General features: G+C 40.4%; 1 protein-coding gene across 5 annotated transcripts in view; it reads right to left on the bottom strand.

The window, feature by feature from the left end:
• Window positions 1-445: 445 nt before the first annotated feature.
• DROSHA (drosha ribonuclease III) overlaps window positions 446-27,375 on the bottom strand; it is a 104,707-nt gene continuing 77,777 nt past the window's right edge. For 4 of the 5 annotated variants that reach the window (XM_027829014.3, XM_043540219.1, XM_007066715.4 and 1 more), the window contains 10 exons: window positions 26,222-26,292; window positions 24,472-24,516; window positions 21,608-21,765; window positions 20,551-20,656; window positions 16,109-16,250; window positions 7,122-7,204; window positions 6,928-7,031; window positions 4,888-4,980; window positions 3,761-3,807; window positions 446-867 (listed from right to left, as the gene is read on the bottom strand). In XM_027829014.3, the coding sequence (XP_027684815.2) occupies window positions 737-867; window positions 3,761-3,807; window positions 4,888-4,980; window positions 6,928-7,031; window positions 7,122-7,204; window positions 16,109-16,250; window positions 20,551-20,656; window positions 21,608-21,765; window positions 24,472-24,516; window positions 26,222-26,292 (980 nt within the window). In that variant the 3' untranslated portion in view covers window positions 446-736. Of the gene's footprint in view, window positions 868-3,760; window positions 3,808-4,887; window positions 4,981-6,927; window positions 7,032-7,121; window positions 7,205-8,299; window positions 8,442-16,108; window positions 16,251-20,550; window positions 20,657-21,607; window positions 21,766-24,471; window positions 24,517-26,221; window positions 26,293-27,375 lie in introns of those variants that run through there. The other variant, XR_005224429.2, reaches the window with a different exon arrangement.

Below are 27,375 nucleotides of genomic sequence, written 5' to 3'. Positions count from 1 at the left end.
AAAATATGCAGAATCTTAAAATATTGTGCATAGAATTTTTAATTTTTTGGCACAGAATTCTCTGAGGAGTAAATAAGGAATATTCCTGTGATAAAGTTGCTATAAATTTACTGTACTTAAGATGGACCAAAAACTTATTAAGGTCCCAATTCAGCAGGAGTGGGTAGGTGAGATTCTGTGGCCTGCGTTGTGCAGGAGGTCGGACTAGATGATCACAATGGTCCCTTCTGACCTTAGTATCTATGAGTTTAACTGTATGTACACACTTAAAGTTAAGCACCAGTTTAAGTCTTCTGCTGAACCAGGGCCACAATAACTTCTTTTTCCTCTTCAGCACTAGGTCAGTATGACAGTGTTTGCAGGTCTTTGGCACAGAAACATTCAAACACAGGAGACGCTAATTAAACCATTATTTTTTTTTTCTTGCAAGGAAAAAGAGAGATTCTGAAATTAACACTTTATTGTTTCATACAAGACAAAATTAAAAACAAACAAACAAAAGAACACCTCCACAACTTTTCATAAAAGCTAAAAGGGCTCTTTGTAAAAAAAAATCTTAGGAAAAGTCCCCAAGACTTTGCAGCTAAAACAGAATAAAAGAAACTATTTTTTTTAAGAGATGTATTTGCTGTCAGCAGGCATGCTTCATTTGTCATCTGCATGAAACAAGGTTATGTCACCATAGGCCATTGAGTTATTAAGTAAGTAAATATGCCACTGTTTCCGTGCCCTCCTTTTATTTCCTTACTTCTTCGGTCTCCTCTGGCTCTCTCTCTTGATGCTCTCTTTCCCACCTCATTTCTTTCAACTCTTGTCTGTATTTCCGTTCAATGAACCGTTTCTGATGGGCCATCTGGGGAAAGTTATCTGACACAGGGAAAAATATTTTACATTAATAGAGGGCAGCTGATAGCACAGAGAATGCTTCAATTTTTATTTATTTATTTTTCTTTTATAAGATGGAGGAGAAAAAGTCATGCTGTTAACATTTTGCCTCATTCATTTGTAACGCTCAGTACAAAACTGGAAGTCCAGCATGATCAGAGCACCTTAGTTTCAAAGATAATTTCAACATTTGTTTCCCTTGCTACGGAGCCTGGCCTATTCTCAGAAATAGAGATTATAAAATGCTGACATAGTAACATGTCCAAGTAATACTTGGGTTTTACATTTTGTTCCCCTGGCAACAGGTAGCTAATATTGAAAAAGTGAAGTGAGAATAATACATCAACACTCTCCGGAATGAGAGTAACTAAAATATCTGACAAAGTAAGAGCAACTGGTTCTGAGTGTTGTACAGATGTTCACATTATTACTGTTTTTATTTTAGAAAATGCAAAAGCATGCTTGATAGCCAGGCAGCGTTCTGAGTAGGAAAATGATAGCCGAGTTCTAAGATAACAAACCTAGAATCATAGAACTGGAAGGGACCTCAAGAGGTTTCCTAGTCCAGTCCCCTGTACTCGAGACAGGACTAAGTATTATCTAGACCATCTCTGACAGGTATTTGTCTAACCTGCTTTTAAAAAATCTCCAATGATGGAGATTCCACAATCTCCCTAGGCAATTTATTCCAGTGTTTAACCATCCTGACAGGAAGTTTTTCCTAATGTCCAATTTAAACTGCACTTGCTGCAATTTAAGCCCATTGGTTCTTGTCCTATCTTCAGAGGTTAAGGAGAAATACTTTTCTCCCTCCTCCTTGTAACAACCCTTTATGTACTTGAAAACTGTTATCATGTCCCCTCTCAGTCTTCTCTTCTCCAGATTAAACAAACCCAGTTTCATCAGTCTTCCCTCAGAGGTCATGTTTTCTAGACCTTTAATCATTTTTGTTGCTCTTCTCTGGACTTTCTCCAATTTGTTCACATCTTTCCTGAAAGGTGCACCCATTACTCCCATTGAGGCCTTATCAGCACAGAGTGCAGCAGAAGAATTACTTCTCATGTCTCGCTTACAACACTCCTGCTAATATGTTGCTTTTTTGCAAGTGTTACACTGTTGACTCATATTTAAATTGTGATCCACTATGACCTCCAGATCCCTTTCCACAGTACTCCTTTCCCGGCAGTCATTTCCTATTTTGTACGTGTTTGCATTTGTCCTTTACTGAATTTCATCCTATTTATTTCAGACTATTTCTCCATTTCTAATCATTTCTAACTGCATTAAATGCCATTCTCAAAAAGCAACAATTTAGCTATTCCCCATTCTACAAATATAAATAGCAGAATTCAATTTTAATTTTCTTATAGTATCAATGGATAATATCAATGTTACGTTCAAGCATTTTTAATTTTTTTTATAAATTTAAATTTTCACATTTGCGGGAAATTATGAGGGGGTCAGACAATTAGTTAATGACAGTAGATGCTGAGATTTAAAATGTTACAGCAAAATCATTAAAATGGAAACTGTCAACATCACGTCAAAATACACAGTCAGACCTGTTTTTCCTATTCATTTGTCGGTCCATTTGTGACAAGCCTAATTCAAAAGTCTAAATCACTGGATTTTGACTCTAATAGATTCTCAGGCACCATTTTTCTTACTTTTGCCTATCTACAAATATTGATGATCATTGATGAAAATATTTTTGCGTTGGTTAGTGTATGTATGATGAAATCAACGTTTACGGACTTTTACTGATTAAAAATGTAATCCTTCCAGATTAAATATAAATATTTATTTAGAAATATATCAGTGCATGTTTGAGTGGTATCTGGTTTAAGCTCAATCCAGACTAGTCTGAGGTGATGATGGTGGGTTGTGGGCAACACCTGGAGATGACAGAGAGAAGAACATAAAAACTTAATGGCCATAGTAGATCAGACCAAAGGTCCATCCAGCCCAGTATCTTGCCTTCCGACAGTGGCCAATATCAGATGTTTCAGAGGGAATAAACGGAACTCGATAATTGCCCTGTGATTCATCCCACCTCATCCAGTGCCAGCTTCTGGCAGACAGAGCATGGGGCTGCATCCCTGACCATCGTGGCTAATAGTCATAGATGGATCTATCCTTGATTAACTTATCTAATTCTTTTTTGAACCCACTTATACTTTTGGCCTTCACACCATCTACTGGCAAAGAGTTCCACAGGTTGACTGTACATTGTGTGAAGAAGTACTTCCGTATGTTTGTTTTAAACCTGGTGCCTATTAATTTCATTGGGTGACCCCTGGTTCAAGACCACAGGGGAAGATCCTTAGTTGCTGTAAATTGTTTTAGCTCCATTGACTTCAGTGGAGCTGCAAAAACTTACACTACAGCTGAGGATCTAGGCTTTTAACACTGTTCCATAGCATTGTCCTAGAATTGACCTATCTTGTCCACATTATCAAAAAATGTTCTAGAAGACGGATGCCCCTAACCACAGTAGACAACCTTCTTAGCAAATGGTTGTAAAATGTGTAGGGTACATTCACCCTGTACCACAGAACAAGCTTCTGTTCCACATTAAAGCAGGGGACCCTCCGAGTGATTAAGGAACTAAGAACAATAAGGGACAACTGCTGTATCTGTGACTTACTGAAAACTTCCCTTTGAAAACGCCTGTGTGTGTCATATGTACTACTTGACTTTTAACAAAGTTTTATGGAAACTATTAATAAGCAAACCTAAAGTTCAGAAGCGGATAGTACTTTGTGTACATTCTCTGGCCCATTTTTCTCCCCCATAAAACATGCACCTTGCCCCCCATGAAAACCCAGTTGAGTAAATTACAATAGTTTTCCCATTTCCCAAGAAAACCTCTTACATTTTTCAAGCGCATCCATAGCAGCTCCCATTTCTGCTTGTTGAATACTGTGAAAACCAAACAAAAATATGGTAAAAGTTTATGCTTTACTGGGTAAACTACAAAAGGAGTACTTGTGGCACCTTAGAGACTAGCCAATTTATTTGAGCATAAGCTTTCGTGAGCTACAGCTCACTTCATCGGATGCATCCGATGAAGTGAGCTGTAGCTCACGAAAGCTTATGCTCAAATAAATTGGTTAGTCTCTAAGGCGCCACAAGTACTCCTTTTCTTTTTGCGAATACAGCCTAACACGGCTGTTACTCTGAAACCTGGGTAAACTACAGTTTCCCAGAATCTGGGGTTCAGATTACTCTGTAGTGATCCACTCTTCAAATAATCATTTGGTCAGTCAGTCCCATAACATAATGGATAAATCAAGTTTTCCACAAATGTACACATAATAGTGCCATAATCCCTATGGAATATTAAAAAAAAAATTAGATCAATAAGGTTGTTAGAACATTGTTTTGTAATTCATTATTGAAGCAGTTGTTTTAATTAAGAAAAATGAATAAAGATAGAAGAGTGAGCAGCAAAAATCAAATGACATTTCGACTCTGTACTACAAAGTGAAAATTATGTACTTCCGGTTCTGTTCTAATAATCTTAGAGGTTTAAGACCATTACAAAAATGTGTAACTTTTTTTTTCTATGCCAAAAAAATAATGAGGGCTGGATTGCTGGCAGTGATCTGTAAAAATGGGGAAAGACTCTGATCCTAAATTGCCAGTTTAAATTTGTCCATGGTGAGCAGTGACCAAAAGTCACTGCCATCTGGAAGCTATTTGGTGGTTTCAGTGTATAAATGTCACGAAACACATCTGCTTGTTGGGAGCCTCAGCAGAGACGCTAAGGACCAAATGGACATGGAGAGTGGACTATCTCCAGCCACTAGGATATGGTCCCATTAAAGTAAGGTTGAAGCACAGAGGCAAAGTAGTGTGGGGAAGGCTGCACAGCTGTTGCTCATGTTGCTTTATCTTTTCTGTGACTAATCAGCAAATATTAGTCTCCTGTGCTGTCATTTCAGAGACTTTCACAATCAAATTCGCTTTTTAAAACCATTTCATACATTTCCACTGTACCTTGGGCCTTTACCACATCCTATTCTTTCCCCTTTGAAATAAACAGCGACTGTATATGTTCTGGCATGAGAAGGTCCCACTGTCTGCAGGGTCCTGAGATAAGACAGACATAATTTTTGTTCAAACATAAAGTATGAAACAATAACCTATCAGTGGCATATATATCACCAAGTTTTCAAACCATTTAGCAAGATTAGCACAAGGCACAAAGTCAGAGGCTAGACTGCTGGATGTATATGTTACTTCAACCAAAAGATGTCAAAACTGTGTTTGTTAACGCGAAGTATGTACATAAAATTTGTCTTTGTGTAAAACTAGCTTTATTTAACAATCCTGGCTTACACATAAGCCCAATTAAAAATGTAAATGCATGACCTGTAGTCAAAAATGCTTACATGCTCATCCAATTGCTGCAACTCTGTGGATCCATTTTTAATTGCATGCACAAATATAGCTATACAATTGGACACACAGTTTTAATCAGACAAGTCAGCCCATGTGCACTGAAATTTTGGCCCATAAACTGTAAAGAGTTACCAAGGTTTAAAGGAGTGTTGATATTTGATATGCTGCTCCTCTACATGAAAAATTCACAGAATAAACACATTGTTCCATCAGAAAAGTTACAGTTTCTGTCACTTATCAGACCACCTTTCCATTGGAGTGAGAATCTGTGCTATGCATTAGCAACAGTCTCAAGGAGAAAGACATAATTCCCTAGACACACAATGAATTTGCTTTTCCTTTTATCTCTTTCCTCTGCCCCAACTCTCCCCACTGCCAGAATAAGTTCTGTCCGCTACCTTGTTTCTCAACAGAAGGAGCAGCAAAACTTCATATCAATTTTTGAAATATCTAACCAAACTACTCTGCATCTAATGAACTGTGTAACACCGAACATACATACAAACAAAATACACCCTAGATTTTAAAAGCAAAACTACTGGCTGCAAATGCAGTGAAACAAATAACTCCATGGCAAGAAAATTAAACAAGGTAATAGGAAGATAACAGCATATGTACACTGACTCTAAGCTGTACTATCAAAATCAGTTTATCATCATAAAAAAACCCAGCACAAACATAATGTACTTATACTCAGTGGGTTTGACAAGAAACAGAAATTCATTTATTTTGTATCTATCTCCCTTAAGATAAGGAGTAAGCTCACAGATAAAGACTTGGGAAATCAGATCTGCAAAGTATCACTTTGCAATCATATTTCTGAAGTACGCCAACTTTCACTGCAACTCACTGCACTTCATATGAAACTTTACTTCAGTAAATGTGAGAAATATGCCTGGGTTTTAATTCTATACACATTTTGGATATAATAAATACTGATAATAAAAGCCTGGCACTTTGATAGCATTTTCTTTCCTCCTTTTTTCAGCTACTTACATTGCACCATCAGTGTAGTACTTGTGTGGATGTGAAAGTGCTTTACAAATATATAACATTAAATATCATCTCTATGAGGTAGGTATAATCCCTATTTTACAGCTGGGGAAACTGAGGCACAAGGATCATACAAAGTTCATGGTACTGCTGGGAACAGAGCTCAGGTTCTTGACTTACAGTCAACGGGAACATCCAAATAACAATCTTCCTCACCTCACTCATTGTACTTGAGCATTCTGAATATTCCTTTCATTTTTAAAATTTTCATCTTTTAAGGAAGAACTCATTTAAAAACTCCCTGTAAGCCCAGAAAAAAAAAATTCACTGGGGCTTTACGTAATGAAAAGGCAAAGTTCTAATTAATTCAGCTCTGCAGTGATTAGAACATACAGAGCTCAAAACGTTGGCTCAACAATTTCTACTCCCAAACAAAACAAGACTGTTTTTAATATCTCTGGTTTGGAAGCCGACTGAATTATTTCTTTAAACAGACAGAACAATTTTAAACCTAGTCATGATCAAATGGAGTCTTAAAATAAAGACAAGATAGAAGAAAGATGTTCAGAGTCTGATCACATCTCGTACTGGGTAAAACAAAGACTGATAATTAGTTTGTATAAGTGATACAGGGGTCCTTACTTGTACAGAGGAATGTCTGGCTCTTTTCCTTCTGTCCTGAGAGTCAGGCAGCATTGCTGCAGCTGGGATTTAGGGTCATTCCAATCCTGATTTAAAATGAATTCCTATAATAAATCCACAAAGATAGATTGAGAGTTTGCAGTAACAGGTCAAATTGCAATGATATATGAAAATATGAAGCAAACTGACCTTACCTTTAATCGTGGAAAAAAGCACACGTTCATGAAAGTGTGAACATACTCCAAATCCTTATCAATGTAAAGTGCAGCAATAAAAGCTGAGAAACAAAATATTTAGGTATTACCACCCACACAAGAGGAGTGTAGTGCTTTGCACTCTTATAGCACTATTACAGTAATTTAGAGCACTTTAAAATCATCAACCAACTAAGCTTCACAACACTGCTGTGATGTGGGTATTATTGTCATCACTGCTTCACAGGGGAGGAAACTGAGTCAGCAAGAGGTTAAGCAACTTGCCCACGTTCAACTTGCCCTCCACACACACTGTCATTTATAGAGCTAGGAACAGAGCCTGGCTCCTAATCCTGTAATTTAACTAGCAGACCAGGACTTCTTAGAAATAAATCACTACTGGGTACACTATATGCATCCGATGAAGTGATCTGTAGCTCACGAAAGCTTATGCTCAAATACATTTGTTAGTCTCTAAGGTGCCACAAGTACTCCTTTTCTTTTTGCGAATACAGACTAACACGGCTGCTGAAACCTATAAATGGTTAGGTATAAATCACTCTTGTTTGTGAATAGTTTCCATTTACTAAAAGGATTTGGCAAGAGACAACAGATCTAAATTTCTCACACAATGTATTAAAATGCACTGGATACAGATTAACTTTCTTGGCACAATATTTATTACCATTTAACCTGCCTTGGAAGGAGAACGGCAAACACTTTCATAAATGGATTGAGGGGCCTGCTCTATGTGTCTCTGTACTCTTTGTGGAAATACTATTTTGAAACCTTCTACTGAAATTCAGTGAAGCACAGAGTACTCCTACATTCTGGGATCACCTTTTCCTCTCTTTCTCTAATAATGAGAGCATGTCAGAGCCACAACCTCTGATTTGTCAGAACTCCTGTCCTGCTGACTCAGATGCCAATAAATCCTCGCTCTTAGGGACAAATTATTGACGTCACCTAGACTGACCCTCCATTTCTGAGCCCACAATTTTGCACTTGCAGTTCTTTGGGGGATACAACTCGGGTCATGTAAACAAATAAGTACTTGATTGCACCTGCAAATCAGGTACTTAGGCATCTAAATCACCTTCTTTGCGTTTGCTTGTAGGGGATGCAAAAAGGGAGGCTAGTATTTGACTATCAAGCCCTTGAAAGTGGAGATTACTTACTGTAGCTGGAGGTTCTTCAAGATGCTTGGTCCCTATCTGTATTCCACACGTGTATGCTTCATGCCATACGCCTGAGTCTGGAAATTCTTCAAAGCAGTGTCCGTTGGCCCTCACATGCGCAGTAGCTCTTCTCTCGTGCACCCTAGCAAGGGTATAATAGGTAGTGCGGGTCAACACCTCTCCAATTCCTCTTCTTAGCACAGATCCAACAGGATCCTCAGCAGAGTGGATGGAAGGTGGGTGTAGAACACAGATAGGGACCACACATCTCAAAGAACTTCTAGTTACAGTAAGTAACTTCCACTACTTCTTCGAGTGATGGTCCCTATGTGTATTCCACACACAGATGATTGGCAAGCAGTGTTTAGACTGGAGATGGGTGTGAGGAGGCTTGTAGCAAAGATGCTTGCAATACTGCCAATCCCACCACTGCATCTGTAGCCAAGGCATGGAGTAGATCATAGTGTGTTGGCAAACATGTGGATTGAAATCCAGGTGACTGTTCTGCAGATGTCCTGAAGCAGAATGTCTGATAGGGATACCACGGAGGTATCCTGTGCTCCCCCCTCCAGGGGGAGGAATATTTACTATCTTGTAGCACCCTAAGATGCATCCCGAGACCCACTTAGAAATTCTCTGGGAGGAAACTGGCTTGCCCATGGGACTGCTATGCTATGGTGATAGAAGAGTTGAGGAAATTTCCTAATAGGTTTGGTTCTTTGCAGGCAGAACACCAGGGCACACTGTACATTGAAAGACTGAAGTTTCCTGTCTTCAGAGGAAGCATGGGGTTTTGGGAAAAATACAGGTAAGTATCGTTTGATTGATGTGGAACTCAGAAACAATCTTGGGGAGAAACTTTGGGTGCAGTCGAAGAGAAACCTTTTCTTTGTGAAACACTGTATAAGGAAGTTCCACCATGAAGGGTCCACGCTCGCCAACCCACCTAGCTGACGTGATAGCTACTAAGTATGCCACCTTCATGGACAGGTGGGCTGTCATAAATATAAAGGGAAGGGTAAACACCTTTAAATCCCTCCTGGCCAGAGGAAAAACCCTTTCACCTGTAAAGGGTTAAGAAGCTAGGATAACCTTGCTGGCACCTCACCAAAATGACCAATGAGGAGACAAGATACTTTCAAAGCTGGAGGGCGGGGAGGGAGAAACAAAGGTTCTCTCTGTCTATGTGATGCTTTTGCCGGGAACAGAAAAAGAATGGAGTCTTAGAACTTAGTAAGTAATCTAGCTAGATAGGAGTTACAGATTCTGTTTTGTTTAAATGGCTGATAAAATAAGTTGTGCTGAATGGAATGTATATTCCTGTTTTTGTGTCTTTTTGTAACTTAAGGTTTTGCCTAGAGGGATTCTCTATGTTTTGAATCTGATTACCCTGTAAGGTATTTACCATCCTAATTTTACAGAGGTGATTCTTTTACTTTTTCTTCAATTAAAATTATTCTTTTAAGAACCTGATTGCTTTTTCATTGTTCTTAAGATCCAAGGGTTTGGGTCTGTGTTCACCTATGCAAATTGGTGAGGATTTTTATCAAGCCTTCCCCAGGAAAGGCGGTATAGGGTTTGGGAGGATTTTTTTTGGGGGGGGGGGAAGACGTTTCCAAGCGGGCTCTTTCCCTGTTATATATTTGTTAGACACTTGGTGGTGGCAGCAATAAAGTCCAAGGGAAAAAGGTAAAATAGTTTGTACCTTGGGGAAGTTTTAACCTAAGCTGGTAAAAATAAGCTTAGGGGTTTTTTCATGCATATCCCCACATCTGTACCCTAGAGTTCAGAGTGGGGAAGGAACCTTGGGTTTGAAAGGCGTACTAGTGAGCTTGGACAGGGCAAGGTTAGAATCAGATTGAGGGGTAGGTCTAAGCACTAATCTGAAGGTCCTGATCAGGGCTTTCATGACTTGTACTGTAGCTGGGTTAGTTGGGAAAGAGAGATCATCCTTCCACCAGAGGGAGGAAGGGACTAATATCGCTGCTAGGTGTACTTGTAGCAAACTAACAGAGAGACCTGAAGTCTTCAGGGATAGGAGACAGTCTAGAACAACTGGAATGGTTAAAATATCTGGAGAATGTTAGTGCAGTTGTGCACAGGCTGAAAGGATCACCTCAATGGGAGCTGAACATGAGCATTCTATTTCTGATGCCCATCCAAAAACAAGGCCATGAGATGCAGTGTGCCCGGATTGGGATGCTTGGTCTTCCACCTGCTGTGGGTTAGGAGATCTGAGAATATACAGATTGTTAGAACTTCCATGAACCAGAACTGTCTGGGCCAATGAGGTGATAGGAGAATGATGTTGGCTCTGTCGAGACTTATCTCCCCTATGACCTGTGAAGCAGGGAACTGGGAGGAAAGGCATATCAGAGGCCATTTCTCCAAGACATCAGCAGAGCATTGCTTTGGGAATCTCAACCCATGGCTCCCCTGGAGCAATATAGGGGGAGCTTTCTGTTTGTTTGGGATGTGAAGAGGTTGAATAGCAGAGTTACCCACTGTGTAAATATCTTGCTCAGAACTGTGTCGTGAATCTCCTACTCATGGTCTATCAAGAAACTTCTGCTTCATTTGTCTGCCAAGGGAGTTGTGAATTCCAGGAAGGCACATGGCCTGTTTTGTGATACAGTTCCTGACACGTCAGTTCCAAAGTCTGATGGCTTACTGGCCGAGGGGATGAGATCTTACTCCTCCCTGTTTGTTTATATAGTGGTGATATTGTCCAACATTATCTGAATATGGAGTGAGTGTATATGCAGAAGAAAGGCCTTGCACGCCCTCAGTTTCAGTAAGTTTGTATGTAGTCTGGCCTCTTGTGGCATCCCAGTACCCTGAACAGTGTGGTTATCCAGATGAGCAGCCCACCCCAGAAAGGAGGCAACCATTACAATGGTGGCCCTGGGAGTTGGAGGGCTGAAGGGAACTCCCACCATGACCTTTTCCGTGTTCAACCACCAAGTCAGATGACAACTCTGGTAAGAACGACCAGGAGTTGATGTGTTTCTTGCTTGGTTGACAAATTGAGTGGAGCCGAGCCAGAAGGCACTGTACATGGAGTCTGGTGAAAGGAGTCATGTAGGTACATGCAGCCACGAGGCCCAACAGTGAGAGGCACTTGTGCACGGATTGCAGGTTATGTGAAATCAGGGTGCTCAGTGCATGAAACCTTTCTGATGGGAGGAACAATCTTGTGAAATCCAAGTCCAATCTTGCCCCTATAAAGTTTATTGACCTTGTGGGTAACAGAACAGACTTTTCTTCATTTATGCACACACTTAAGTGGGAGGGATAGGTCAGTGGTTTGAGCATTGGCCTGCTAAACCCAGGGTTGTGAGTTCAATCCTTGAGGGGGCCATTTAGGGATCAGGGGCAAAAATTGGGGATTGGTCCTGCTTTAAGCAGGGGGTTGACTAGATGACCTCCTGAGGTCCCTTCCAACCCTGAGATTCTATGTATCATACATTTCTCCCCACCTTTGTGTAGCTACATTATAAACTTTTTGGGGGAGGGGAAGATAGCTCAGTGGTTTGAACATTGGCCTGCTAAATCCAGGGTTGTGAGTTCAATCCTTGAGGGGGCCAGTTAGGGATCTGGGGTAAAAACTGGGGATTGGTCCTGCTTTGAGCGGGGGGGTTGGACTAGATGACCTCCTGAGGTCCCTTCCAGCCCTGAGATTCTATGATTCAGAGTTGTATGAAACACCTTGATGATGACTTGACGTCATGACAAGATCAGACCAGGAGCCAATCGTCCAGGTATGGAAATACTGTATATTCTTGGCATCTCATCTGGGCTACCACTATAAGGAAAACCTTTGTAAATACTCTTGGTGCCATAGCCAGCCCAAAGGGGAGGACTCAAAATGGAAGTGCTCCTGGCTTACCATAAAATGCAGGAACTGCCTGTGTGATGGCTGAATGTCCATATGGAAACACGCATCCTTCACATTGAGAGCCATGAACCATATCCCTTCCTGAAGGGAGGGGATTATAGATGCCAGCCTAATTGTCCGGAACTTCCACTTTCAAATAAAGATGAATTGTTGAAGGTCCAGGATGGGTCTCCACCCGCTGTCTTTTTTGGGAATTAAGAAAAACGGAGAATAAAACCTTCTCTAATGGTAATGAGATGGAATGTGCTCTATTGCCCCTCAGTGAGGGAAGCTGCTTCCCACTGAAGAATCACCTTGTGAGAATGATCCCCGAAGGGGGACCAGGAAGGGGATGTGTGAGGTGGGAAGGAAAGAAAATCTATGGCATTTCTGCAGACTCTATGGATAATCTCCAGAACTCAACTGTCCACAGTGATCTTGTTCCAGTTGTGGGCGAAGAGTGTGAGACGGCCCCCAAAGATGACAGGGGACATGGTGATTGGCATCAGTGATGGTACGTGGGTCTTGACCAATACGTCAATAGTGGCCCCTTGCTGAGAGTGATTAGAGGCTGTGGCAGTAGAAGGGGCTGAGAAGCGAGGTCTCTAAGTCTTCTGGTGTTGGCATGGTGGTTCAGCTGTGCGCTGGTAATATTGTGCATGAGGTGGCAGAGGCCTCATTCTATAGAGTTGCCTCTGATGTTTTCTTCTGGAGGTCGGGGTATAAATCCCCAGGGAATGCAGAATTGATCTCAAATCTTTTAGTGAGTTCAGGGACTCATCCATTTTCTCACTGAAGAGATTCAATTTGTCAGACGGGAGGTCCTGGACCTCCCTAAGAAATCCTCATGATTGCAGCCAGGAATCCCTCCTTATAACTAGAAGAGTGGCCAAACTTCTGGAAGCTATGTCAGCCGCATCCACTGCAGACTGGAGGGCTACCTTTGCCACCAGCTTCCCCTCATTGAATAGAGACTGAAATTGGGCCCTATCTTCTGTGGGAAGCTTGTTTGTGAAGTCTGGATGCCCGGAATAGGTATTAAAATAGTATTTTGTAACAACGCTTGGTAGTTAGCAGGAACAAAATACAATCTCTCGGCCCTTTTCAGTGTAAAAGGAACAGGATGCTGTAGTGTTCCGTTCCATACCACTCTAGCTGATGGGTATGGCCACCTTACTCAGTCCCTGCGACTAAATGATGTCCAGGAGCCAATGTTGAAAGTTCTGGTTCTCCTCTAATAGGATCTGTAGATCACTGGACATTCTTTGTAACAGCTCCTGCTATTGGCAAGGGTCATTCAGCAGAGAAGGTGAAGAAAGAGCAACCACTTCATCTGGAGTTGATGAAGAGACAACCAACGGAATGTTGGTACCTGCCACTCTTGTTCCACCTCTTCCTCCTCGCACATGGACAAACCAGCTGGCAAGAGGGAGAGGAGTGATATGACTCTTGAGAGGGGCCTGGAAGCCTGCAATGTGTATCCCACAAACACCAAGAAGGCCAGAAAGAGGGGTCAATTGGTTGTCGGGGACCCTAAGGAAACTGGTAACAGCAGTCCCAGGGCGAGGAGGGTTGTATCGAGTGGAATGGTGGGTGTAACTTCTCGACTGTCTATTGGGGCTCAACTGTCTCTACAGAGATATGAATGGGGCCATCTTCTCTGATTCCTCTGAATTAGAGAACTGCTCCATAGGTAGTGGCGGTGCCATCAGTACCAGGGTAGTCCTGCCGGATGGTTGGAGGTGAAATGATTCCTGGGATACTGATGTAGACTCCTCCCCCCAAGTAAGGACATGTATCCTCTGGTGTTATACAAGTCTCTGTACACCCTGGTGTCCGAGGAGCTCCCATAGATCCAGTGCATATGCAGCAACTGGACGGTCTTTAGATGGATGAAGCATTACCAACAATGGGGCCGGACCAGCACTCGTAGATGGAACTGGTGAATGTCTATCTTTGCATTTTGGTACTGAAGTGATCAAAGGAACTTTTTATGCATTTTGCCCTCTGATCTGGGGGTCTTCATGGAGCCAGTTCATTAGGTTTCATTTGTGAGGTCTCACCTGACCTGGACTGGCTGGGGAGGAAGCTCATTTCTTATAGACAGTCCTCAATGGGAGATGTTTTTGCATTGATGATAGTGCCCTTTACTCTCATGGGGAACCCTGGAAAAAGAATCCTTGGATTTACACGTTGAAGGCTGTGCACCAAGGCACGTGCTTGGACAGGTGCTGCTAGGCAGTTGAGGCCAATGTTCAGGGGGTCTCCCTGGCCCAGATTGGAAAGGTGCCTCATAGTCTTCTCTATCAGATGAAGCTCCTGGGCTTCTTGAGTTCTGGGTGGGAAGGAGCAACAGATATTGCACTTTGCAGAGAGATGCACCTCACCCCGACAGCACAGGCAGTGCTGATATTCTTCACTGATGGAGAAGAATCAAGGGCAGGAGACACAAATCTTGAATACTGGGACGCTGGGCATAGTTCTGGAGCCAGGGAGGGGTTCCCCAACCGGGGAGTGTCATAAATATAAAGGAAGGGTAACCACCTTTCTGTATACAGTGCTATAAAATCCCTCCTGGCCAGAGGCAAAATCCTTTCACCTTTAAAGGGTTAAGAAGCTAAGGTAACCTTGCTGACACCTGACCCAAAATGACCAATGAGGGGATAAGATACTTTCAAATCTGGAGGGTGGGTCGGAGAAAGGCTTTTGTCTTTCTGTGTGATACCTTTTGCCGGGAACAGATCAAGGATGCAAGCTCTCCAACTCCTATCGAGTTAGTAAGTAATTTAGCTAGAAAATGCATTAGGTTTTCTTCATTTTTTGGCTTGTAAATTCGCTGTGCTGGAGGAAATGTGTATTGCTATTTTTGTGTCTTTTTGTAACTTAAGGTTTTGCCTAGAGGGATTCTCTATGTTTTGAATCTGACTGCCTGTAAGATTATCTTCCATTCTGATCTTACAGAGTTGTTCTCTTATCTTTTTTTGTTCTTCTAATAAAGTTCTGATTTTTAAGAATCTGATTGTTTTTTTTTGGTCTTAAAAATCCAAGGGGTTTGTGCTCATCTTGTTTATTCTCAAGCCTCCCCAGGAAAGGGGGTGTAAGGACTTGGGGGGATATTTTGGGGAAATAGGAACTCCAAGTGGTCCTTTCCCTGTTCTTTGTCTAAAACACTTGGTGGTAGCAGTGTTTTACCTAATCCAAGGACAAAGACTTTGTGCCTTGGGGAAGTTTTTAACCTAAGCTGGTAGAAATAAGCTTGGGGGTCTTTCATGCGGGTCCCCACATCTGTACCCTAAAGTTCAGAGTGGGGAAGGAACCTTGACAGGGAGAAATACACTATACTATAAACTTCTTCACTACTAATCTAAAAATATAACTATTTACATATGGTTTCTTGATAGGTAATGAAATGATGTGAAGGAGGACATAATACTGACTCAGGCCATGTAGTGGTAAGAAGCAACTGGAGATGTGTCAACTCACACTGCCTATTATACCCTTGGTTGGGAGCGCAAGGAGAGCTACTGTGCATGTGCGGGCCAACAGACACTGCTTTGAAGAATTTCTTGAGTTGGGCGCATAGCATGCATGTGTACTGAAGTGTGGAATACACGTACGGACCATCACTTGAAGAAGTATCAATCTGAAAACAGCAAAATCCAACCAAAAACCTGAGTTAAGAAATGTATTTTAAAATAATACTTCTTTTTAAATGGAATTATTCAACAAGTCCTGGGGAAAAACAGGCTGTTTAAATACCTTGTAGAATGAGGGCCTTTATCTCCATACTGTCTCAATATGCTTATTCAATGTAGTCACAAAGAAGCTTTCCCTATTTTTTCACATGCTTTTACTTTTTAAGTATTAAATATTTAATTAAGTAATTAAGTATTCTGTTAACAGTCTGATTAAGATCCCATATTGGCACTCACACTCCAAGAGATCAGCCAGAGTCTTAGTCCGAAGAGCCACAGGTCTCTTCGTCTTGTCGTTAGTGATGGCAAATTCCTGCATACCCAGCTCTTCTGCTACTTTGGCCTGTGTCCTGTTGTTCACCAATGAGCTTCGCAACAACTGAAACCACAAAGAGTTCCACCCAGTTTTAACATTAGATATTGTTAAACTATAAGAGTAAAGCAGCTTGTTAGGTCTCTGTCCCCATGAGTTTACTGCATTTTTCTTCTCAGCACATACTGATTTCTGCTGGTGTTTGTACACCCAGCCTATCACTGGAGAGTCTCCTTTTGTTTCTGATCCAACTTTTGTTTCATTGTCCCTTCTTTCTACTGTCTGTCTCCCTTGTTCCATTCCATCTGATGGTAAGGAAGAGGGTGATTTGGAAGCTCAGATATTACAGGGATGGCTTCAAGGGTGTTACCAGAAACAACTAAAAATGGTTAAGTACGGTGCTCCAGTACCACTGGTAGGAGAGCAGCATGAAACTGACTAGGACTGTGTGCATTAGTCAGTTTTATTGTGCTGTTGGTGCCCAGGTGATATAGCAGTGCAGGAAGAAGTGCACAATCATGCTGATGGAGGATTCTGAGAGATCCTCCTGCTTAGAAAGAAGGTGCAGGTCCCATAATCCTGCATTACATTTAAAAATTTTGGAGGCGGTCCTCTTTAAAAACAAATGCCCTCTCCCCATCACTCCACTTCTTGTATTTATTTTGCTGGAGGTATATAGCCTAACAAAATCTAAATGTGTTTTACCATAGAAAATATAGACAAACAAGCACCATATCCTGAAATCCATACACACAGAGTACATCCAAAGTGTAAGAATATTTGTACCCATGATTAAAAACAAAGATGCTCTCTATGTTAAAGCAAGGAAGACTACTACTACACAACTAGCAAACCTGGTTCATAATTCCATTAGTTTGGGGCTGGGAGGGAAAGGAAGGATAAGAGATGGACATTCCTGGCCAGATATCCAGTTGGTATAAAGCACAGCTTTGAAGTCAGTGGAGCCAAGCTGATTTATGTCAGCTGAGGGATCTGGCTCTGACTGCTACAGTACATGGCCACTGGTTTGTAACTAAGTGAGGAGACAACTGTATTTTAACGGAGTCTCCTGGTTTGGTTACAGTGGTAATGTAGACATGGTAAGTATGGAGCTCTGCAGAAGACATAAAAGCTTTACAGACATCTTAAACGTGGTTTGGGGTTTTCATTCAGCTTGACTATCTCCTAATTATTGAAGTTAAGGAGTTTCAAAATGGAAAAGCGTGACTAAAAGAGCGTAAGCCTTTTTCTTGGAGGACTTCAGTAACTCAGCCAAAGGTTAGGGGTCTATTACAGGAGTGGGTGGGTGAGGTTCTGTGGCCTGCAATGTGCAGGAGGTCAGACTAGAGGATCAAAATGATCTCTTCTGACCTTAAAGTCTATGAGTAAAGAGAGTCACTTTCTTAAAGAAAAACAAAACAAACAATCCAAGCCACCCGGGGCTGAGAGATTGCATAAGCACACATTGCTCCCTTTTTGAGTTCCATGTCACATTTGCTCAGCTTATTAGACAAAAGTTTTATGCTACCTGGGTCCAGTGTGCCAACTGAGCTTATGAAAATCAAGATTTATTCTCAGTACTTGATATTTCATCTCTGACAATAGATAAATAAAGAACAGTATGGTCATGATTTTTTTGGCAATGATGTATGAAGCAGACACTCACAACTTGATCTTAATAAACTAGGCTGACTGCAAAATCAGCGTATCACTCCCTCCCTTCCTAATTCCTCTCCATGCCTGTCCACCTACTCATCCACTTCCAACAGACACCCAAGTCCCAAAACAAAACAAAACAAAATCTTACCTAACTACAACATAAAACCTAGGAGACCAGAGTGCTGAGCAGCCATGACATGTAAATTGCTGCCTCCTATAATACTGTAGGCTTTTTAGGGCAGGGATCATCTTCTTATTCTGTGTTTGTACAGCACCTAGCACAATGGAGTCCTAGTCCATGAATGGGGATCCTAGGAGCTATGGTAATGCAAATAATAAATACTAATAATATATACAATACATGTATCTTGAAGATGGAAAGAACCAGTGGTCCATCTAGTCCACTTTTCCATACAAGGACCTGCCTCCCATGTAGCCAGAATCTAATGGGGACCCTGATACACTTTAGTAATATGGGAACAACAGAGTCAATGCAACACCCCAAATCCCACCCATCGCGACTTCCAGGCTGAGAACCCAATCTACTCCATTATGGAAGGTGTCACCTACACTTCAGCAACTACACTCAGCTGGAGTTAATTCCAGACATATAGTTAATTTTGTCTGACACTTCTGTGTTCACCCAGAATTACTGGCAGGTAGGACTGTTGTGGACAAGAAGCCTTTCCTAACTTCTAACTTAAACCATTCTTTCTGAAACTTCAGCTACACGTTTATACCCTTGGTAGAACATAGCTAACGGGACAAGGTATCTGAAAGCATTCATAAAAATTTCTTCTCTGTTTCCCTTTTCTCAAGACATATATGACTAACTTCTTCATAAACAACCACTTTACACTGAGAATCAGTTTTGCTGCCCTCATCTGAACATTTACCATTACCTTGACTTCCGTGACCAATGATGTGCACAAACTCCAGATATAGTAGTATGTTCATACACCATAATTACTTTAAATGGAAATGTGTTCCTAAATGAGGATCAATAGACAGACAGACAGATATAGCTGGTTCTCTCCAAGTTACTTACCACCACTCCACCTACCTCTCAAATCTCATTCAAATTTAAATTGATGAAAAGACAATTATCTCAGTTGTTCAGGTCCTAGCTTTGTACCTTCATCTACAAACTTGGACAACATGTAACTAGTTCCACTTTCCAGATCACTTATGACTGAATTAAACAACACTAAACTATGCTGCTCATTGTCCTGAGGATTTAAAGCCATTAATTATACAGTAACACTCCATACCAGCGGTTCTCAACCCGCAGCCTGTGGGCCGCTTGCAGCCCAATCTGCACACAGCTGCAGCCCGTGTGACAGCCTCAGGGCCATACAGGCAGTATGTATATTATGTGGATGTGGCCCACATAACACATAGAGAGCTGCATAAGCCACAATGGTCAATAGGTTGAGAACCACTGCTCTATACCCTTCCTGCCAAACAGTTCTTGAGAGACTGATCATACTATATTTGCACTGATGCCTACGTTTTTAAAGGTGACCTGCAAAGGAAAAAAAAATTGTGTTTGTGCCCTTCCCCCCACCTTTTGTTAAAATTATTTTTGATGACTAAAACTGGCCTGAAAAGCTATTTTTTTACATTAGAAATTCAGGCCTTATTAAATCTGAATTTCCTGGATGAATGTATGGATGACATATATTTTACATTAAACTTGATAAAGGAATAAAAATGATTTTTATTTAGACTGTTTACTTTTGGGAGGGGGGTTCTTTCTGTAAACATCTGTAACTCAAATGCCTGAGAAACATATTTAAAAAATGTCTTTGTTAAAGATTCTGCTTCACCATCCCTTACATTAAAACTCATCTTTTTCATGAGAAAACTCATCTTAACATCTCTGAAACTTCTCAGCAATCCTCTGGCTAAACAGGAAATTTTACACTTGACAGTCCCGATAATTTGCAGTGTTCTTTTTTTATTTTGTATTACAATTAATGTTTGAGAAAATTCTGCAATATAATTCTCTTCTCCACAAATAATCAGCCCACAGATAACCATCTACATTCAAGTACTCTACCAATCTGCAAGGCTATCTATTGAAACACCAACTACCAAAAACTGCACTTAGAATGCTGTAACGTGCTCAAAGGCCCAAAATGGTTCCTATGCAGGATATGCTGGTAAACTATGGGAATCAAAAATAAATTGTTACAACTATTTTTAAAATTAAATCCAAAAACTGTTATGGCAGCTCTAGGCTGAGAATAATGGACAGACCAGGGTAAAATAAATTGTAATGTCTGGGAGGAAATCAAAACACCTCAAAGTGACAACCACAGAAAATGAAAAAATAGTTGACTCAGTAGCCCAGTAGACATGAATAAAAACTCATGTGAGATGTCTGTCTAACAAACACCCTTTCAAACACTGTGTTAAAAAAGCACTACCTGGGTCTCAGATACACCGAGATCATCAGTGTGATTACGACCACTATAGAGCCATTTTACAGAGGGAAGAAATATTATTGCACTGGCTTCACAAATCGACATTTCCTGTCCATTGCAGGATTCACATATTTGAATTAAAGATTTATTCAGAACAGGGGGCCTGAGGTTTCTGTTATTAATCAAATCCAGAATAAGTCACTAAGTAGCTTCTCTTATAATTTTTGTTTCTGTCCCACATTTGCTCTCCTGGACAGCATGACCACAGGCATTCTCACCGTTAAGTGCCCTTCGTGATGATCAGGGAAATGTATGAATAAGTACTCAGTGGCTACCAATTGCATTATGGAGTCACCCAGGAATTCCATCCTCTGATTGTGGCCTCTGAAAAAGGAAACATCAATGTGGCAAGCTCAATAAGCAGTCAGGGGGAAAAAAAACATGCAAATTTAAAAATACAGTAATTTAAAAGCAAGTGTCCACTGTATTAAATGAATTCATTTTTAATGAATTGGGGTCCACTGTATTAAATGAATTCATTTTAAAACACATTTAACACAATTTTCTGGTATTAACTAGATGTGATGAAAACAATTCTTTATTGCTGTACGTTGACTTTCTGGAGAAAGCAAATGAGGTAGTTACCGTTAAACAAAATTACTAGACCACAGATATGGGATTAACTGGGGGGTACAGGTTGGTGCTAAATTTATCAGGAATAAGGTCCCAATACTACAATTTTTGCATGCAAATAAACTGCTGTGCGTGTTGATTTCAATGGATCAACAGTTTCCCCATATACGACTAGTTAAAGGATCAGGATTGGGTGTCACCAGGTATTACTCTATTATTTATATTGTGGATGTACCTAGGAACCTCAGACATGGACCAGTACCCCACTGTGCTAGTGCCTGTACAAACACAGAACAAAAAGACAGTCCTCGCTCCCAAAAGCCTGGGTTTATTTTTCCCACATCACGTCCATGTGAACATGTAGCATTACTGCATCAGGGATAAAGAACTTATAGCATTTTGAGCTGTGACTTTCCTCTTGCCATTTATGAACCCCTCACATGAACATATCTCTCATGAATGCTTCCTCTTGTAATCCAATCCATGCTGTTACATGGTGCTGTTAAAATGGGGCAGCTAACATGCTGCAAAATGTCATGCTCTGTTGCAGCAATTCCAGGCTCTCTGATGATCTCAGGTTGCACTATTAGATCATGACCTTCATTAAACATACATAGTTGTTTCTTATTACAAGTAGGGACTATTAAGGAAATCAACAGTAAGATTAGCATAGTTCAGCGTGGGATTCTGCTTTATACTCACAGAGTCAGGTGGTTAAATCCCACAGTTCTCAAAGTGAAGGCCCGCGCCAGAAGTCGAACATGAGTAAAAATGACTCCAATTGCTTCCTCAAACTCGGTAAGTTTCTGGAGAACTGGGGAAGTCTCAATAAGTTGCCGATCAGTGTTGGATTCTTGCAGCTGTAAATAATAACAAATGCAAATTAATGATAGAAGGCCAGTATACATTTCAAAGAAAAAAGATCCTTTCTGAGAACAGCAAATCCTTTGAAAACCATTGACCATTTGCGAGGGAAAAGCAGAAATGTGCATTGTGTATATACACAAACATCCACCTCACACTTGGACTGACACTTGGATAATCAAGAAGCAGACCAAAAAGCAAACAAAACCAAACAAGCCCACCCTACTACTTTCTTTAAAAACAGAAAGAAATGGCAAAGCTTTAAAATACAAAATCTAAAAGGACAATGTTAAAGTAATTTCTAATAATATTTACAATGGTATTCTTCAGGCCAACATTGCCCCAAAGCAGAGAGAATCAATGCCCAAGTGGGGAAGTAAGTGATTTCTGGGCCAAAGAGGAAATTAAATCTTCAGTCCAAACAAGTGGGAGTAGGAAAGAGAAATAACTAGTGATAACCTATGGGAAATAAATGGATGGCGCTAGCTCCAATGTAAGTTGTACCAATGAAGAAGCACAGATCACAACAGGGAGAGGTTAAAAACAAAACAAAACAAAGAACACCTCAGAAGGGAGAGAGCTCTCAGGAGCTTGCACTTGGAAAGCTGGAACTGAAATCTCTTTCCATTAAGACTTTTGTTTATTTACTTCTCTCTTGTGTACACACCAGTCTGGGCTGTTGTACAAATAACTCATGAGCATTGAGCTACTGGCAATACTTAGTCTATAATCCCATTTCAGAGCTCCTCAGAGTATATATGAAGCATTTGGGTCCTTGTCCTTAGATCTGTGTGTGAGGACACCCTGCACCCAAGAAGAACCTCAGTGAAGTCAAATGAACTCTGCACAAAAGATCAGGGACTTGGTTTGGACAAAACAGGTAGAAAGAGTAATATGTCTCAGACAAAAGAGGTAGAAAGCATAAAATGTCTGAGACAGATATGACAATTTTCTGCCATACCCTTGGGAGACTTTATGAATTAAGTTTAAGAATCTTTGGGATCCACTGTATTAAATGAATGGTTTATGTATTATTGTGGGCCATGATTGTATGTAACCTCTCAGGAGAGGGTAGGAAGGCGGAGAGGAGAAATGTGACAGATGTGAGACCTGCAGGTTCAAAGGACTCTGTTGAACAATGTGCCAGACAAGAATGGACTCTTGGAACAAGGACAACGTTAAGGTCATTTCTAATAATATTTACAATGGTATTCTTCAGGCCGACTCTGCCCAGAGCAGAGAGAATCAATGCCAAATGGGGATGTAGGAAGTGTCTGGGCCAAAGAGGAAATGAAATCTTCATCCCAAACGAGTGGGGGCAGAAAAGAGAAATAACTAGTGATAACCTATGGTGAATAAATGGGTGGCGCTAGCTCCAATGTAAGTTGTACCCATGCAGAAGCACTGATCAGGAGAATGAGAGAGAGAGGTTAAAACAAACAAACAAACAAACAAACCCAAAACAAAAACACAGAATGAGGAGAGCTTCTCTCAGGAGCTTGCATCGCCACCTTGGAAGGCTGGAACTGAAATCTATTTCCATTAACAATGGGGAAAACTCAGTTGTGGGAGTTGAAGGAATGACAGCTACCAGAGCCCAAGGTTGGAGCTGAAGTGATGTCTGGCAAGGTTTTTAACATGTGGGTAGGTTCTTTTATTGTTTTTAATGTTTTCTCTGTAACCCTTTCATCTTAAGAATGAAAATGCTTGCTTATGAAGAGTTGTGTGGTAACTTAGAATTGCAGACCATTATGCTGTTCATAGCCTCTGGCGAGAAAGCAATGCTGTGTGACTTGCTGGGAACATCTTACTGCAGGCAGCGAATTGTGCAGCCTGGAAAAACTCTACTCAGGAGGGAAAGAGACACAGGTCTCTACCAAGAGAGGTGATGGCCGAGGAGCCGGGAGCCTAGAGTGGATGCCCTTGGTGGACCACAGATACAGTGGCCCTGAACCACAGCAATGTTTATCTATGGTACTTGTATGGCTCCCTTCACCATAGTATCTGAGCACCTGGCAATCTTTAATATATTTACCATCACAACACCTCTTTGAGATAGAACAGTTCTATTATCCCCATTTTACAGATGGAGAACTGAGGCACAGGGAGCTTAAGTGACTTGCCCACGGTCACACAGGAAGTCTGTGGCAGAGCAGGGACTTGAACCTAAGGCTCCCACGTTCTCAACTAGTACTTTAACCACGCATTGACTTTCTAAATAGATGAGAAAAGAGACTGATTAAATTTCAGACTTGCCAACACTTTAAGTGTCTATGTAATATTAATCTTATTGGAATCACTGTTAAAAATAACCATGTTATATGAGAGCAAAAAAATTAGCAATATGTTTTTAAGCAATTTGATTCAAACCCCTTGACCTCCCATGATTAAGTTAGGATCTAAATGCTGAGGTCAATAAAATATGTATACAGATTGTTTTTTGTATCCAGTTTTCTAGGTATAATAGATAAACAGGAGGAAGACAAAGTTACTTCTCACTAGATTTATCTTGCTACAAATCCACACGTATATTAAACACAGGCCATGAGGTGGAAGCTTGTTATTTACAAAAATTCACAATAGCCAATATGGCTACTTGATACTAAATATTCCAAGATATCACCACAGCTGAATGCCACTGAAAAGCATCCTTAGAAATAAAATAGAGCTATGAAATTTATGATAGACAGAGGCACACTTACTTGGAGTGGGTGTAGTGGGTAATTAAGCCATACTTCCTGTAGGTCCTGCAAACATTGAGAGATGCCTTTAGTGCTCAAGGGAGTCATTTAACAAATTCCACAGTTCTAAATAAGATAGCATTACTTGAAATACTGAACTGTTTCAGATGCTGCCGCTGCTTATTGCAAATTCAATATTGCTAGCAATCTCATTTTTAAAATAGGGTATTCACTACTCAAGCTGCCGGTAGTTCTCCCAATGAGCTTGTGTCGAAGCGGCAGAAAAATCCTTGAACCACATAAAAATGGTTTAAAAAACAAAAGTAAAAAAAATATTTGTTGAAGCTAATGGTCGAATTTTATTTCCCACCACCTGCTCCGCAGCAGGTTTAAAATTGACCAAAAGCCAAGACTAAAACTCTAGGTCATGTGGGCTTCATTCATTACAACATTCAGAAGCATGTAAATACTGAGATACAATATGCCACAAAATACTTATATGTCTCACAAACATACTTTGTTCCACAGACTTTGAGACTTTACAGAAGAAAAATATCATTTAATTAATTCCCTGGCCATCGCGTTAGTGGTCTCTTCAGTAGTATAACTATAATTTATATGCACTCGTGCCTTACATGCCCCATCATCCAAATGCTAAGTACTTTTTGAATGTGTAAGATGACCCAGTCCCTACTCCAAAAGGCTTACAAGCCAGCTGTGCAAAAAGCACAAGTCTGCGCCAAACAATGAGAAGGAGGAAGAGGGTAAGGGTAATGAGAATGTGTGGTCACATAGGCTAGTGATGTGCACACATCCATGGTGCTCAATTAAACATCTTAAAAACATATAAAGGAACAACAACAACAAAAAATCAGCAAATATCAATCCTCACTGGCCTTCTACATAGCCAATATGGAACAGACTTTAACTGTGTAGTTGGACTGATGGTGGTTGAAACACCTAGCTTTAACACTTGGAGGGCTACGGAGAATAGACCCAATACATTTTTAATGCCTCTAAAACAATGTTTGTTTTACATACATGGCATATACTGAATACATGATGGTATGATGTGGTTTAAAAGTTTTATCGGAATTCATTTCCCATGAGTTGCATAACTCATTCAGGTCCGCACAACTCATGGATAAAAAGACCATCTCATACTTACGCTGTTAAAATCTTTATTTTACATAATCATATATTCCCTATTTTATTTACTCTTTACATAAAAACAAAAACAAAAACCAACCCTAGATTAAATGAATGTTGAAGTTGCCAGGTCAAGCACTCAAAAGTTAGGAAATGCCAGAATTAAGGGTTCCCTCTGAATTACAAACAATGTACTTTTAATATACTTTTAAAAAATGTAATTTCCTAATTAACACCCTCCCCTAGAAATTCTATCATTTAGAACTTTATTCACCCCCACAAAGATCAGCAGCTAAATTGCAACATTTAAATCCATCGCACAGACTTCTACTATTTGTAATAACTGTTGAAATGGAGTTCTACAAGATTCATGCACTACTGTATCTGCCCTTCTTCATGTAAGCCAATGAGCTAACAGAATCAAATTAATGTTACTCTGTTTACAACTCAGTATCATAAAATGCTGTTTTCATGACCTTTAAACTAAAAAAAAACAGATGTAGTATATTCTACCCCAACCATCAAATATAAAAAATTGTGGTTTTAATTAAACTGACAAAATTAACATGTAAATAAATAAAAAGTTTTTTAAAAGTAACTCAGCCAACAGGAAAACAAATACCGTGTCATTAAAGAGTAAACGTCCAAATAAGTGTTTGGCTTCTTCTAGGCTTCCCTCCAGGTAAACAGCTCCTATATGGAAGGAACAATATACAATAGGGTAAAAATGCACTAGTATTCAGAAAAGTACAAAATAGAGACTATGAATCACCCCCCCCCACCCCCAAAAAGGAAACAGCAATTGTGGTAACAGCAATTGTGGAAACCACAAGTTTCTCTCTCTTTGAAATTAAAGTGCAAAATGAAATTTTCTGCGAAATGTAAAGAGAATCAAATCAACAGTATAAAACGAGAAAAAAATTCTTAGAATCCTAACAAGTTACATCAATGATACAAAGTGGTATGCCAGAACAATGAACTTTAATAGCATTAGGCTAGAATGCTATCCTGTGTTTATAGTTGTTTTCAAGTAACCAGCTACTTAAAATTCTCTCAAACACTGGATATGTGAACATTTATAACCAAGAAATAACTTACAGCAGCCAGGGAATTTATTTTGTCCCATATCTTGTGTAAATCTTTGCCAGAACTACTCTCAACATTCGAAACCCATCAGTACTCCCCGCCCCCCCCACCGAATAATATATTATTTCCCAAATTGACATCAGTGTAGGGGGTTTTTATTTGGAGTTAGGTTTAATGGGGTGTTGAATACTGCTGGTTTTTTAAATTACTTATATCATAGTTCTGAGCACCGGTACTGTTAGGACCTTGTCGCAATTTTATATAGGAATGATGTTTAACTGATATTTTGGGTCCTTTAGTGGATTTAGATGGAAACAAACCTTTTGATTTGGGATCACGGGGGAAATCTTTCTTATATTGTACAGTGTAACAGGTGTACCTGGTTCTTCAAGGTCCCCTGCTTGAGACCCATGGCCCTGCTACACACTGCCCTAGGAGAAAAACAGCAAAAGGTGGGTCCTCCAGGCCTTCTTAGAGAGGCCTCACAAGACGCAGCCAATCAAAGGCCAGCTGGCTTAGTTAAAAGGAGCTGCAGGGGCTTAGCAAGTCAGTTCCTAGCTGTGACTTGAGTAGCAAGGAAGGGTGCTCTGCTTTGACTACAGGGCCTGAGAGTTTACCAGAAGTTGAGTTCTGGCTGCATTTTGCTTTCTGCAAGGAGAGAGTAGACCGGAGAACTGTAATCTTAAAGTA

This window comes from Chelonia mydas, chromosome 2, assembly GCF_015237465.2.
Source record: "Chelonia mydas isolate rCheMyd1 chromosome 2, rCheMyd1.pri.v2, whole genome shotgun sequence".
Classification (NCBI taxonomy): Eukaryota; Metazoa; Chordata; order Testudines; family Cheloniidae; genus Chelonia; species Chelonia mydas.
The sequence above is the reverse complement of the archived record's forward strand: the minus strand, read 5'-3'. Positions and strand labels throughout refer to the sequence as shown.